Source organism: Pyrus communis, chromosome 7 (assembly GCF_041283825.1).
Source record: "Pyrus communis isolate YQ-2024b chromosome 7, ASM4128382v1, whole genome shotgun sequence".
In the NCBI taxonomy this organism is placed as follows: Eukaryota; Viridiplantae; Streptophyta; class Magnoliopsida; order Rosales; family Rosaceae; genus Pyrus; species Pyrus communis.
This window is the reverse complement of record NC_142571.1, coordinates 6789453-6803394: the sequence shown is the minus strand read 5'-3', so window position 1 is coordinate 6803394 and position 13942 is coordinate 6789453. Positions and strand designations below refer to the sequence as shown.

The 13942-nt window shown below is 36.4% G+C and overlaps 1 protein-coding gene and 1 long non-coding RNA gene across 12 annotated transcripts; both read left to right on the top strand.

The window, feature by feature from the left end:
- The first annotated feature begins 222 nt into the window (after positions 1–222).
- On the top strand, positions 223–6049 carry LOC148695562 (uncharacterized). 11 transcript variants are annotated; one of them, XR_015964668.1, is made up of 9 exons: positions 223–443; positions 551–657; positions 822–894; positions 997–1021; positions 2421–2485; positions 3411–3506; positions 4216–4899; positions 4992–5056; positions 5140–6049. It is a non-coding gene; the product is annotated as an uncharacterized LOC148695562 (long non-coding RNA). The 11 variants fall into 11 exon arrangements; XR_015964667.1 differs by having other exon boundaries at positions 223–657; positions 4216–4343; positions 4844–4899; positions 5364–6049; XR_015964662.1 differs by having other exon boundaries at positions 223–657; positions 4216–4343; positions 4836–4899.
- Positions 6050–10455: 4406 nt separating this feature from the next.
- LOC148695561 (uncharacterized) lies at positions 10456–11984 on the top strand. The gene is made up of 2 exons (XM_088697822.1): positions 10456–10828; positions 11167–11984. Exons 1-2 carry the CDS (start codon positions 10547–10549, stop codon positions 11848–11850), a joined length of 966 nt encoding a protein of 321 aa, XP_088553948.1. The 5' UTR covers positions 10456–10546; the 3' UTR covers positions 11851–11984.
- The last annotated feature ends 1958 nt before the right edge of the window (positions 11985–13942 follow it).

Sequence of the window (13942 nt, the reverse complement as noted above, 5' to 3'; positions counted from 1 at the left end):
AAAGTTGAGGAATTAGAGGGAATTGAAGAGATTTTATAGTTTATTTTAAGTATCCACGAGTCTCAACTCTTCCCATAAGATTTCGAGAGAATTAAATCAAAATTTTACATGAAATCTCTAAAAATCAGTTAAACTCTATAAAATTTCATAAATTTATACATCCAGTAAAATCTTTCAAAATTCCAATTAAATATACCCACTTCATTTCAGTCGTCCTTTTTTTCCCTTATTTCTTCTTCCTCTGCTTTGCTTTAGCTGCTGCTTCTTCTTCTCCCCCCTTTTGGTTCCCCCTCTCTTGCTTTATTTCTTCCGATGTTTTCTCTCTCTCTCTCTCTCTCTCTCTTGCTCTCTTCAAAATCCCACAACAGTGTTTGGATTTGGAGGCTTTTGCTCTGTTGGGTTTTTTTTTTTTTTTTTTTTCCAATAACTCAAAGGGCCGAAAGGTATTCCCATTTCATATTCTTCTCTCCCAATTTCTTTAGGGTTAATTTCAATTTTCTTATGCTGTTTGCAGCGGTGCTTTTTAGGGTTTAACTATTTGATTTCACAGATTCATTACAGACACAGTAAATAAGTACATTTTAAATTCGTATTTCATAACTTGGTTGCTTAATTCTACTGCCACTGTTCATCGGCCTCTCCTACGAAACAGCAAGGGTATGCAGAGATCATAATAGATGGGCTTTTTATTTTTATTATTTTTTTATCTTTTACATAATGCTCTTAAATGTTAATTATACATAACATGGAGTAAGGTTATAACTCATCATCATCAGCATCTTATTTATAACAATGTTGCCAAAATGCATTCTGATTATCAGGTATATCACTATGGAAGAACCAGAGCAAGTCCTCCACGAATACGGCTTGCATGGTGAATTTTAATCTTTCCAGGTACACCCATATCTATATCCCAAACAACTGTTATTATGTATCAATTTGTTAGAGTCAACAAATGTTAGAGTCAATTTATATAATTTATTTTTTGCTTTCCAGGTACAACCATATCTCACTCCCTCTGGTACTCTCTCTCTCTAAAATCTCTGTTGGGTTTCTACCAATATGTCAATTTGTATAATTTATTTTTTGATGTGGGATTTTGTGCATTTGATTTGGGTTATGGTTTGAGATGTTATTTGGAAGATTTCATTTTTGAGTTAGATTCATGGTTTTTGCTTAAGATCTCTCTCTTTTTATTTATTTTATTTTTTTTTTATGGTCGCTGTAGCTTGCTGTGCATGTGATATTTTCTTCCATGTCCAATATTATCCAAATTCATTACTGCATTTCAAGAGCTTGCGACTTATAACTTCGCTCCCAACTCCCAAGTGAGTCTTAGATAGCAAATCACCCTAATAACCATTCTAAATACGTTAAATGGTGAAAGCGAGAAATGGTGAATCTAAATGGTGGTGTGGTACATCTTGTAGAATCTTTTGAATTCAATTTGTCTTTTTTTTTTCTTCCCCTTTCTGTTAATTTAAATTGGGATTGGCTACTGATTTGTTTTTCCAGATTAGGAGGAAAAGAGAAATCATGTACATTTCACTGTTTTGGAACATTGCAAATAAATTGAATACACAAACAAATTAGGAAAAGATAAAGGATTATGCTTGATGACTGATTGGTTTATGGATTAGTTGTATGATTTGTCGTGTAGATCATGGTTTTCAGGTCTTTTACAGTTTTAGTGGTTGTGCTTAAGGGTAGATGATGTAGGATGGAGATAGTTTTTAGAGAATGCTGGATTTACATTCGTTTGGGTACATTCAAGTAGTTTTGTGTCCCAGTGAGGTATTTGGTATTCCTCATAGTTTCGTTCTTGACCATATTCCTTCTTGAATCTTCATCGATAAAGTGTTTCTTTGAGCTATTCTTTAAATTTGTCTTTTATGTTTGACCCAGTTATGACTTTCCCTACCTTTGTGTGCATGTACTGGTTTTAATTTATGTGCATTTTATTTGAAATGATTCGAATTGAATATTTATAACCAGAAGAAGTGAATTTTCTAATTGTGATAATTGTGCCTCATGTTTTGTTGAGGACTTTGATATTCTAATTTTTTCATGATAATACATCATTTCTTCTTGATAATACATCATGTTTGGGCGTTTAAACAATATTTGCCTAAAAGTATGCTCTGTTTTCTAGTGGTATTTCAAATAAGGTAACTTCCCCAAACACTGACATTTTGGTTTTCTATTGGTATGCGTGAAACCAGCTTGATTCAGGTTACAAGGTTGAGAGGGTTGCGGATACTTGTCATATGTGGATAGTTAATCATGTTCAATAACCTTAGTTGGAGGGCCATTCACTTAAATTTTGGTTTCAAGTTGTAGAAAGATGGCTTTTTATGGGAATTTGGAATTAGCATATCACTTTTTGCAACACTAAAGATTGGGTTATAATGGATATGCAGATCTTTGAGAGGATAAACACTGTTTGACTGATCGCACAAGATTGGTTCCTGTGACCACTGCTCAGGTGTAGCTTCTTTTTATATTATGTTGAATTGACGACAAATAGTGCTCATCTTTGTTAATTGGATAGGATAAGCACTAATTGTCATCAATTCAAGGTAACATTAGTTTCTACTCGACCATTGCCTGCACTTTTGGACCATTTTATATGTGAATTTGATGCGAAAATGTTTACTTTTTGTGTTTAAATATGTACGCAAAATAAACAATTATGTCTGTTGAGGATATCATTGCTCTGATTGGAGATAAGTGTGATGGAGTTACTGGACGGGTAAAATTTTGGACTATTCTTTCTTCTTCTTTCTATGAAATTTTAGTATCACTTCAGGATACGTTTCGAGATATCTTAGTGCACTTAAAAACATGCCTTAAATTTGAAATCTGACATCATTTTGTGAAGTCTTCTATGCAAGAAATCCGTTGGAGTCAAAACCTATTATTCAACCCGATCTTCTAAACAGAATAAGTCTAGAGGCATCCTTGAAATCCTTTAACTATTTTAAATAGATATTCCTATACTATCAATCACATGTCAGCCGTAATTGGTCAACTGTGAAGGTCACCAACTACTCAAACAAAACCCATCTCAATTAACTTATGGGCAATGTTTTAAACGTCTCGACTGTATATTTTATGTTAGAAAATAATGTGATGATTATACCTTCATGAAAGAAGAGGTAGTAAAAAAGAATTAGAAAGCGAGCGAATCATATAGGCAGTTTGTAAATTCTTAAGACCATACCTCCAAACCGAATACAGCACCAAAATTCTTTTGTTCCTCAACTAGCTCTTCTTTGCTTCTTCTTCTCTCCCTCATTGACATCCTCAAATGAATGCTTCTTTGTTAATTAGAGTTGCAATAATCTTCCCATAGATGTTGTCATACCCCCATGAGCTTGCCAAAGGTACTGACTGGTTGCTGATTTCAGCTTCACGTACAAAGATGACTAGCGGGTCAAGTTCCATAAGGAGGCGGAAGCAGAAGAAGAATTGGCGTCACCCTTCAGTTTTTCAACCAAAAGGAGGTAGCCTTTATAAATGATTTACACAAGCTTCTCTGTTTTGTATCTCTGAAATTTGAGTTCTTTGACTCAAATATCCCTAGGCGGACACAAAATTTTGACCCCAACATCCAATTTAATTAATTCAACTTTGGTACCTGAGTTAAGAGTTTTTCTATGACTGTATTACTGTGTTTGATAAATGAATGATGAATTGGAAATAGTTTCTTACTTATGTTTTTATTAGGTGTGTACTAAATTGGATGTTAGTTTGGTTATTTCCGAACTTTTCACATGACTTTCATTACCTAATTCAGATTATGAAAACCCTAACCTTAATTTTGTAAATTGATTTTGGTACCTGCAAATGTGAAAAGGGTAAAGTTTCGCATCCCTTTAGTGTTTGATCCTGAAATTAATTTATCTGTGAGTCCTGGATCTCTGTACATTTCGGGTAAATTTCAACGACTTTCTCTTTTCGAATGCCTTTTTTAATTTTCTATTTTTGTATTTGAGCTTCTGCTTTTTGGGCATTTTGGGTTGTATTTTCTATTTCCCAGTCGACTGGAAATATTGATGGAGGAGAGAGAGAGAGAGAAATTGCTCTTCAATAACTATGCTTATATATTTCTTGGGGTCTGGTATTTGATTAATTAGAAATGACAGCTTTACTTGATTGACGGTTTTTATTTTTTTATTTTTTTTATTTTTTTTTATTTTTTATCAATTTAAGGTACTATGAATTGGGACCCAACAATCCACCATATGCTGCCAAGTTCTACGACTTTTGTGGGGCTGAGGATCCTGAGGCATCCATCTGCACTACCAGTTTCCATGTTTCTATGATGACGATTGATCCATGTAATATCTCTCTTTTAAGATTCATCATTTCATTCAGTCTTGCTCTTGCACTCTAACCAAGGTTCTGTATCTCCAATAATCTCATCTCTTTTATAGAAACATGAAGTTGATGCGTAATTGGGTTTTTTTTTTTCTTTCCTTGAGGTCTCTGTTTATTTTCATTACTGTATTGATGTTTTCTGCCGTTGTTTATACAATTCTAAGAGGATAGAGATTAATGGCATGAGGGTAAAAAAAAACAAGGGAAGGAGGGAAAGATGAGGAATGCACGGGTTGGCCTGAGTTTTATTTAATTGGTTTGGGATTTTGTTTATGTTTGGGATTCTTTTCCCTAATTAATATTTTTTTTTGAATTCATATAGAATTTTGTTTATGTTTGGGGTTGTCATGTTCGAGTATTTAATTTGGTATTTAGTAGTTTACGTCACAGTTGTCGGTTTTCCAAGCGATAATGCTTTTTCTGATATATGTGCAAATATTAACACTTTGTAGATTTTCAGTTTTTAAACAATAAGATAATGTATCCGTTTAGACTCCAGAGTGCTTTGTCATTAAGGTAAATGATTTTTGTTTTTTGCTTTGTGCCTTTTCTGATTCATGTTTTAACACGTATTGAATAATTTCCAAATTAACGATTGGTTCTTGCAGCTGCGTGAAGGGACGGACTATTCAAGCTTCGCAAGTTAATTTAAGGGTCTTAATCCCTATATAAGGTTTCCATTTCTAATCCTTATTCCTTCCGCCTTTCCCCTTATTAAGAAAATTTTACTAATTGTAATTGTTAAATGTTATTAAGGTGAGAAAGGGATCATCGATCTGAAATGAGTTTTTTATGTAGCAATTTATCCACTCATTCACCTCAAATTCTTTTTCTTCATAGATTGTTCTGGTACCTGCTCTCTCATTTTTTTCATAGGCACAACTCTTTAATTCTTCTGTCTGTTTTCAGCTTTGAATTTTGGATGACAGGCTCTGTGCTTATACATCGATTTCTCTGCTTCTTCTTTGTAAATCTTGCAGGTCAGGAGGACACACCTATTGGGGCAATGTCGGGATGTTTAGGCTTGGGTGGAGACGTGGACTTATAGAAGAGGTGAAGTAGCTTAGCTCTCTGTCATTAACTTTATCTGTTCTATGCATCTCTACAATCTTACAATGCTCTTTTATTAAAGTGCAAGATGTTGGGACCGGTTACTGGAATACGAGATTTGGAACAAAAGTGGTTGACAATGCTAGAGTCGAAACCAAGTGTGAAATTCACATTGAAAATGACTGGTCAAAATGCTAATCATATTCTGAAAAATATTGGGTTTCCTGATGAGTACTCTGGCCGAATTCAAGAGGCTAATTTAGTGATTTGCAGTTAATTTTGTAAATTTATTGAATGAAGTCATTTGTTATTTAGCTTATCTTGTGTTTAGTTTGCTTTTAGGAGAGGGTTGCACATGATCTGTAGAATCACAATTAAGGGTCAGTTTTTCCAACAATTTTTCTTTTTCTTTTTGCTGCATGTTTGTGCATGTGTGGTCTCTGAGATTTTGTTTTTAGTCACTGTTGATTTGTAGTTTATGTCTCCCTTTGGCTACATATTGACACAAGTTTATTATCGGCATTTTTTTGTTAGGGTAAGTGGTTTGGCAAGTTCTGTATTATCATATAATCTTTGGGGCTATTTTAAGTAAAAATGAAATGTTGACATTGATATATCATGCGGCACACTTAATTCACACTACTATATTCGGTCTTCATGTTTCCATTGCAACGCTCTGCATTTCCCACCCGATGAATTTTTTAATAAAGATGTAGTGAAAGCAATTACATGCTCTATCAAGTATGTTTTATATGTGGTTGTGGTAGTTGCAAGGAAATGAAATGTTTGTGCTGATAATTGGTAGTTTAAATATATAGAAATAGAGAATAATTATAATTGGAGCACCTAGGATATTTAACATTGTTTTCTTTTCCATGTAATTTTTTCTCATGCTTAACATCTGCTTTTGTCTATGCATTTGATTCAAGTGCTATTTTTGTTAGTGTTAATTTTGGGTTGCATATCAACAAACTAACCCAGTTAATTTTGCTTAGTGTTGATGTATAAGGTGAACTCTCATTGCATCAACTTGAACAAACATTCTTCTACTTAATTGCTTAGCTGCTGAAACAAGAACGAAACACTTTTTATGTTTTTTTGTTCAACTGCTAAAACAGGTGGCTGGCCTGTAGGACATATATTTTGCCATCTTAACTTCAAGGGCAATATATGTGTAAAATGCATGTAGCTTCTGTTTCTCAGGGAAACAAAGAAAGCATTTTTTGCAACCATATCTTTTGTAATCAGCTCGGTTGAATGTATATAAAAGCCAAACTACTTATCTTACCGACACCGTTAACTCATCTATCCCTTTTGTTTGTTCATGATTATGTTGAATTTTTTTCCAGGTTAAAATGTGTTTTATTAAGGCTAGTGCATTCAAGTCCTGTAGCAACGCACAGACATTTTTTCTAGTATTTCCCAAAAAATTTCCCCCCATCCTTCAACCCTAGCCCCCAAACCATGATAATTTCCTAATGACCAGTCAAGCCTTATCTTAATTTCTAAAACCTAATGGACCCGTGGAGGGGTCGTCCTTGGATTCAATTTGCATTCTCCTTATCTTGATTACTTACCGCACTTTGCACTCTCCTTATCTTGATTCCTAACCACTATATATCAGTGTATCATGACATTTTCCAACACTAGAGACAATATAGTTGACCCACATGGTGTATGCTTATTCCGTTCTATAATCTGGTGCTGAGTTTTTTTTTTTTTTTTTTTTTTTTTTTTTTTGTGAGACCTCTCACTTACAAGTGAAAGAGGAATACCATTAGACCGTAGTAAGTGACCAATCTGATGCTAAGTTAGTTACTTGCAAAATAGTAACGAAGTGTACAATGAGTTAGTGAATAACAGGTGCCTTAGTGGTTACTCAATGAAAGAATTGTACAATATATGAGTTTCCGAATTATGTTCCAAAAAAATTGAGATTATCCTGATCCAAAATTTTTGAAATGAAAATTAAAAACTTATTTCCAATCCGATTCATGCAAAAAAAAGCCCGCAAAATGTTAAACAAAAGCGATCCCAATACTGTGGCATCATTAACCTAGGACAGTAATTGCGTGTTTTGGGGGATGAATATGCCTCAACGTATTTGCATTATGCGGCAGGTTGCTTATAAATTAGATGTATTCTCCTCAGAGCTGCTGTAAGCATACAAGAAGTAGCAACCACCATGGGGATGAACAAGTTCTTTTCAGTTTTGCTTTTCTCATATATTTGCTTTCATGTCCTTATTTTTCACTCATGCCTTGCCTTGAGACTGAGTGGAAATGAGACAGATCGATTGGCCTTGCTTGAAATCAAGGCGAGGATAACCTATGACCCTGTTGAAGCCTTGACTTCATGGAACGAAACCAACCATTTTTGCAATTGGCGTGGTGTCACATGTGGTCGTCGTCACAAGAGGGTCACGGTGTTGAACCTGCAGTCCTTCAATCTTTCAGGCTCTCTGTCACCGCATGTTGGGAATTTGAGTTTTTTGAGAGTACTTTCTCTCACCAACAATAACTTGAGCCACAAAATTCCTCCAGAAATCGGCCGTCTCTCAAGATTGCAAGATATAGTTTGGGAGAATAATTCCCTTACCGGTGAAATTCCCTCAAACTTATCGCGTTGCTCTCAACTAACCAGAATTGCTTTTGGTGGGAATTTGCTGGTAGGAAGACTTCCTGAGGAGGTTGGCACTTTGTTGAAGTTGAGAATAATTTCGATACTCGTCAACAAACTTACAGGAAGTATCCCCTACTCCTTTGCCAATTTATCATCTCTTGAGTTGCTTATGGCACCTGGTAATGATTTTTATGGGAGTATTCCAGATATCTTTGGTCAAATGGCCAATTTTAAAGTTCTTGGTTTGGGTGGTAATAGGTTCTCAGATGTGATCCCTCCCTCACTCTATAATCTCTCTTCCATTAGTATCATTGACGTTACAGTCAACAGAATCCAAGGCACTTTACCTCCAAACCTAGGTATTATCTTTCCAAGTCTAGAATATTTAGGGGTCGGCCACAACAAATTTACTGGACCTCTTCCCATTTCGTTATCTAATGCCTCAACTCTTAACTTATCTTTGGATGGAAGGAAACAAATTTCAGGGGAAAGTTCCTTCTTTGAAAAGTTTAGTTAATCTTGTGTCCTTGAATATTGCTTACAACAATCTTGGAAGGGGGGAAATCGATGACTTGAGCTTTGTTTGCGATCTGACTAATGCTACCCGTTTACAACAACTGATGTTCGATACAAACAATTTTGGGGGCAATTTAACTCAATGCATGGCCAACTTGTCTTCTTCTTTTGTATTCTTGCATGTAGAACACAATAAAATATCAGGAAGCATCCCCCATGGGATTGGAAATCTGGCTAACCTAGAGAGCATTTGGTTTGCCCAGAACCAATTTTCAGAAAGCATCCCCACTGATGTGGGAAAGCTTCGGAAGTTGTACGAATTAGATTTGGGTTTTAACAATCTCTCCGGCTATATCCCATCGTCATTTGGGAATTTAAGTGAACTATACATATTGAGTTTAGCCGGTAACAAACTTGACGGCAATATTCTCTCAAGTCTAGGTAAGTGCCAGAAATTGATTAGCTTGATTCTTGCTAATAACAACCTCAGCGGTATCATATCCCCTCAAGTCATTGGTCTGTCATCTTCCTATGTGGAATTGGATTTCTTTAAAAATCAGTTGACTGGTTTCCTTCCCAAAGAAGTAGGAAATTTGATAAATCTGGAGAAATTTCGTGTTTCTCAAAACATGCTGTCTGGGGAAATTCCAACAAGTCTTGGTAGTTGCATGAAAATTGAATCTCTAGACCTGCAAGGAAACTTCTTTCAAGGGACGATTCCATCATCTCTGAGTTTACTAAGAGGAATCAAAGAATTATATCTTTCTCACAACAACTTGTCAGGCTCGATTCCAGAATTCTTAGAGCGTCTTCAAGTTTTGCAATCTTTGAATCTATCTTATAACAACTTTGAGGGCATGGTACCAATGAAGGGGGTTTTATGCAACTGCCACATCGATTGAAGGAAATAGCAAGCTTTGTGGGGGAATTCCTGGATTCCATTTGCCCAAGTGCAAACTCCAACATTCCAACAAGGGAGGATTAAGCCCAAAAATGAAATTGATAATTTCTCTGGTTTGTGGGATTCTTGGGGTTACTTTTGCACTAGTCTTTTTGTACCTCCGTCGGCCACAGAGGGCAAAAATAGAGCGGACTTCAAGTGATTCAGAAAAATATCTCTCAGTCTCTTACCAAAGTCTTCTCAAAGCTACTGATGGATTTTCCTCTGTCAACTTGATTGGTATGGGCAGCTTTGGGTCTGGAGCAATCTCAGCGTTGGGTTTTGCTCGGGGGACAGGGGAGAAACCAAGGGTCCGAGGGCCAGGGGATGAGGTCCAGCGTAGCCCAGCTCGAGCTCCGGGCTCGTGGGGGATTGCCAGCCCTTGAGCCCGAGGTGGGGGTGACGTAAGGCTGACGCCAGGGTGGCGTCAGCCCTGGCATCAGCGCAATATTTTATTTTTTTTGTGTCAGGCGCGTGCACCCCACCCGCGCGTGGGGGCACGTCGCCGACACAAAAATCAGAAAAAACAGAATCCGTCAGTTACCGTTGGGAAGCCACGTGGCTTCCCACGGTGCGTTAGATCTTAACGGTCACTTAATGTGGACCGTTCGATCTCAACGGTAAAAAAAAAAAAAAGTCAGATTTAATATCCACCGTTCGATCTGAGATCAACGGTGGATATTAAAATGCTTTATAAATTAAAAAATAAATGAAAAAATAATTTTAAAAATCTGAAAAGTTACCGTTGTGACACGTGGCACAATCTGGAGTGTTGGAATTCAAATTTTTTTATATCCAACGGCAGAGATTAATTAATTGAATAAAAATTGTAAAAAAAATTGTAAAAAATTCAAAAAAATTCAAAAAAATATCTGAAAAATCTGAAAAAAAAATTGTAAAAAAAATTGTTTTTACTTTTCTATAAATACCTTCTCATTATCATCTACCTTACACAACAATTTCATATTTTCTCAACTACTTTCAATCACATTCCTTTCTTTGTCTCAAAGTTTGAATCCATTTTTTTTCAACAAAATGACCACTGGTGCAGGTACGAATTGGTCGCTTATTGAAGATGTTGCGTTGTGTACTAGCTGGGTTGAAGTTACTCATAGTTCCCTTACGGGTAATGAGATGCAGTTGCGAGAAATGTGGAGTCTTATTCATACCAATTTTCTTGAGAAAATTGGTGGGAAAAGAACCAAAGAATCGATGTCCAGTCGTTGGAAATTACTTAGCCAATCGTTTAGTACGTGGAGAGACGCCTTGGCACAAGCTAGTAGTAATATTCGAAGTGGGGAAAATTACTCGGATCAGGTAACAATATATTATTTATTTGATACCCAAATTTACATTATAATTATTTGTTTGTATTATTTATTTGTTACGTACAAAATTTATTATTTATTGTTTGTATTATTTATTTGTTACCGTCATAATTTATTATTTATTGTTTGTATTATTTATTTGTTATTTATTATTTATTATTTGTATTATTTATTTGTTACCTACATAATTTATTATTTATGGTTTGTATTATTTATTTGTTACCGACTTACATTATAATTATGTTGTTTGTATTATTTATTTGTTACTTATTTTCATTATAATTATTTATTTGTATTATTTATTTGTTACTTATTTTTATTGTGTAGGAACTTCAAGCACAAGCTTGGTACGCTGCCAAAACCAAAAGCAAAAATAAATCATTCAACCGGTGGGAATGTTGGAATATTGTCAAAGATTGTCCTAAATTTAGAGTTGTGCCAGTCGGTCCAGAAGTGCACATGAACAGCACCCCTCTACACTCTACACCCGATCATGTTCATGAAGATGATGCAGAAGAAGTGCCCGAAACGCCCCTCCCTGAACAAGCATCGGGTTCGACCCGTTTTCCAATTAGGCCTCAAGGTAAGAAGGCTTCAAAGAGAAAAGGGAGTGCTTCGAAGAACGATTATGCAAAGTTCATGGAAGAACTTACTCGCCAAGGTGAATTGACTTTGGCGAGGGAACTGGCGAAAGATGAGGCTGATAAGGCTAGAGAGGCATCAAAAGCAGCAGCTGTTGAGAGAGAATTTTATGCTAATGAGAGAGAAAGAGAGCTACTTAGGCAAGAAAGGGAACATGTTAGAGAAGAAAGACGGGCTCAACAAGATCGTGAGATTATGAACATGTCTTTAGAAGGGAAGTCTCCAAATTCTAAATTTTTTTGGAAGTCAGAGAAAGCGGACGTGGTGCGAAGGAGGCGTGCAAGAGAAACAATAGCAAGCCAAGGTGGTTCTAGCACCGCAAGAGAAGATCATCCTAGCACCACAAATTGGTTAAGTGATGATGAATAGAGTACTTTTTGTAATCGGAGCCCATAATTTTCCAATCACTTTGGGTTGTAATTTATTATTTATTGTTTGTATTATTTATGTTGTTTCCAATTTCTTGAATATTTATTCAAATTAATTTGGTAAGTTATTTATACTAAGAATTACCCTCTGCCTCCTTTCTTTCCTCACGACATGAAAATTATTAACAAACCCTCTGCCTCCTTGGTAAGTTATTAACAAACCCTCTACCTCCTTGTATAAAATAATTAAAAGTCCATGACCATGACCATCGTTCTAATTAAAAGTCCTTGTATAAAATAATTAAAAGTCCATCGTTCTAATTAAAAGTCCTTTACATAGATTAAAACCCACACTAAGTGTGACTCTGTTTTCTTCTTATAAATTACATATACTAAGAATTACATAAACATAAACATAAAAAAATTACATAAACATACTAAGAATTACATATACTAAGAATTACATAAACATAAACATAAAAAAATTACATAAACATACCAAATAAAATAACATAAACATACCAAATTCAAAAAAACACACTAAATGAACTTAATTATCTTCAGCTTGTTTCAATGCCCACTGGTGCTCTATCAAGTCAATTTGTCCGGCATTGTGCATGTCTGGCATTTGAAATGCAGTATATCGTTGAATGAGCCTTTCATTGTAACGTCCATCCCTTTGTAATGGCTCATGTTGTATGGGCTCATCGGTGGCGTCATGAGCACAATATATACGTGTTCTTGAATTGTTTATCGGGTCTGGCTCATATTCATCAACAGCTTCATAATCGTACTCATCTTCCACAATCATGTTGTGAAGAATGATGCACGTCATCATGATGGATCGAAGCGACTCTACATCAAACAATCTGGCAGCACCCCTGACGATCGCCCAGCGAGCTTGGAGGATACCGAAACAACGCTCCACATCCTTCGTGCATCCCTCTTGACAGCTTGCAAAGTGTTTTTCCTTTGCACTCCGCGGACGTGGCACTGTTTTGACAAAAGTTGACCAGCGCGGGTAGATGTCGTCAGCTAGGTAGTATGGCCCGTCGTACATACGTCCGTTGACCTCATACGTAAATTTTGGTGCCTTTCCTTGCAAGACATCGTTGAACATTGAGGATTGGGCAAGGACGTTGATGTCATTTTGAGCTCCCGGGACCCCGAAAAAGGCGTGCCAAATCCATGTATCAAAAGATGCCACCGCCTCCATAATGATACTTTTTGCTCCTTTTCTGTCCCCGTAAGGGCCTTGCCATGCACTTGGACAGTTTTTCCATGTCCAGTGCATACAATCAATGCTTCCAATCATCCCAGGAAAGCCACGCATCTCCGCCTTCTTCAACAGCTGCTCCAAGTCCATGTGTGTAGGTTTGCGGAGGTACTCAGCGGTGTAGATAGATTCGATTGTTTCGCAAAACCTCATCAAGGACTCAAGAATGGTTGATTGCCCCATCCTCGTTATCTCATCCACTTGGTATGCAGATGCTCCTTATGCAAGCATCCGCAAGGCATTAGTAATTTTTTGCTCAGGCAGTAGACCCATAGCACCAAAAACATCTTTTTTTTTGCACAAAATAAGAATCATGGTTGCAAACAGCAATCATGATTTTGTTGAACAAATGTCGTTCCATTCTAAAACGACGTCTAAAGTACGTATCAGGGAATGCACTATTAGGAACAAAATAATCATCCAAGAGTTCCATACCTCGTCGTTGCCTACTTCTATCAAGGTTTCCAGAATGGCTGGGCCTGCAGATCTGAGCCGCAGCTTGGATGACTCGACAGGAATGTGAGGCTCTGCTCTTTCTTACTTCGTCATCTCTCATTTGATGCTCCTCATCCTTTTCCCTCTCATTTCTTACCCCCTGGTGATTGAACATTGCTTTTGATTCGTTAAACAATTCTTCCTCTTCCTGATTGAATTCCCACATCATCCTTGAGGAAGAAAAAGAAGACATTGAAAGAAAGAAACAGAAACTATGAATAATGATACATATTTTTGTGAATAAGGAAGCAGAAACTATGAATAATGATAGAGATCTTGAGAATTTTGGTGTGAGATTTGTGAGGATGGATGGTGGATTATA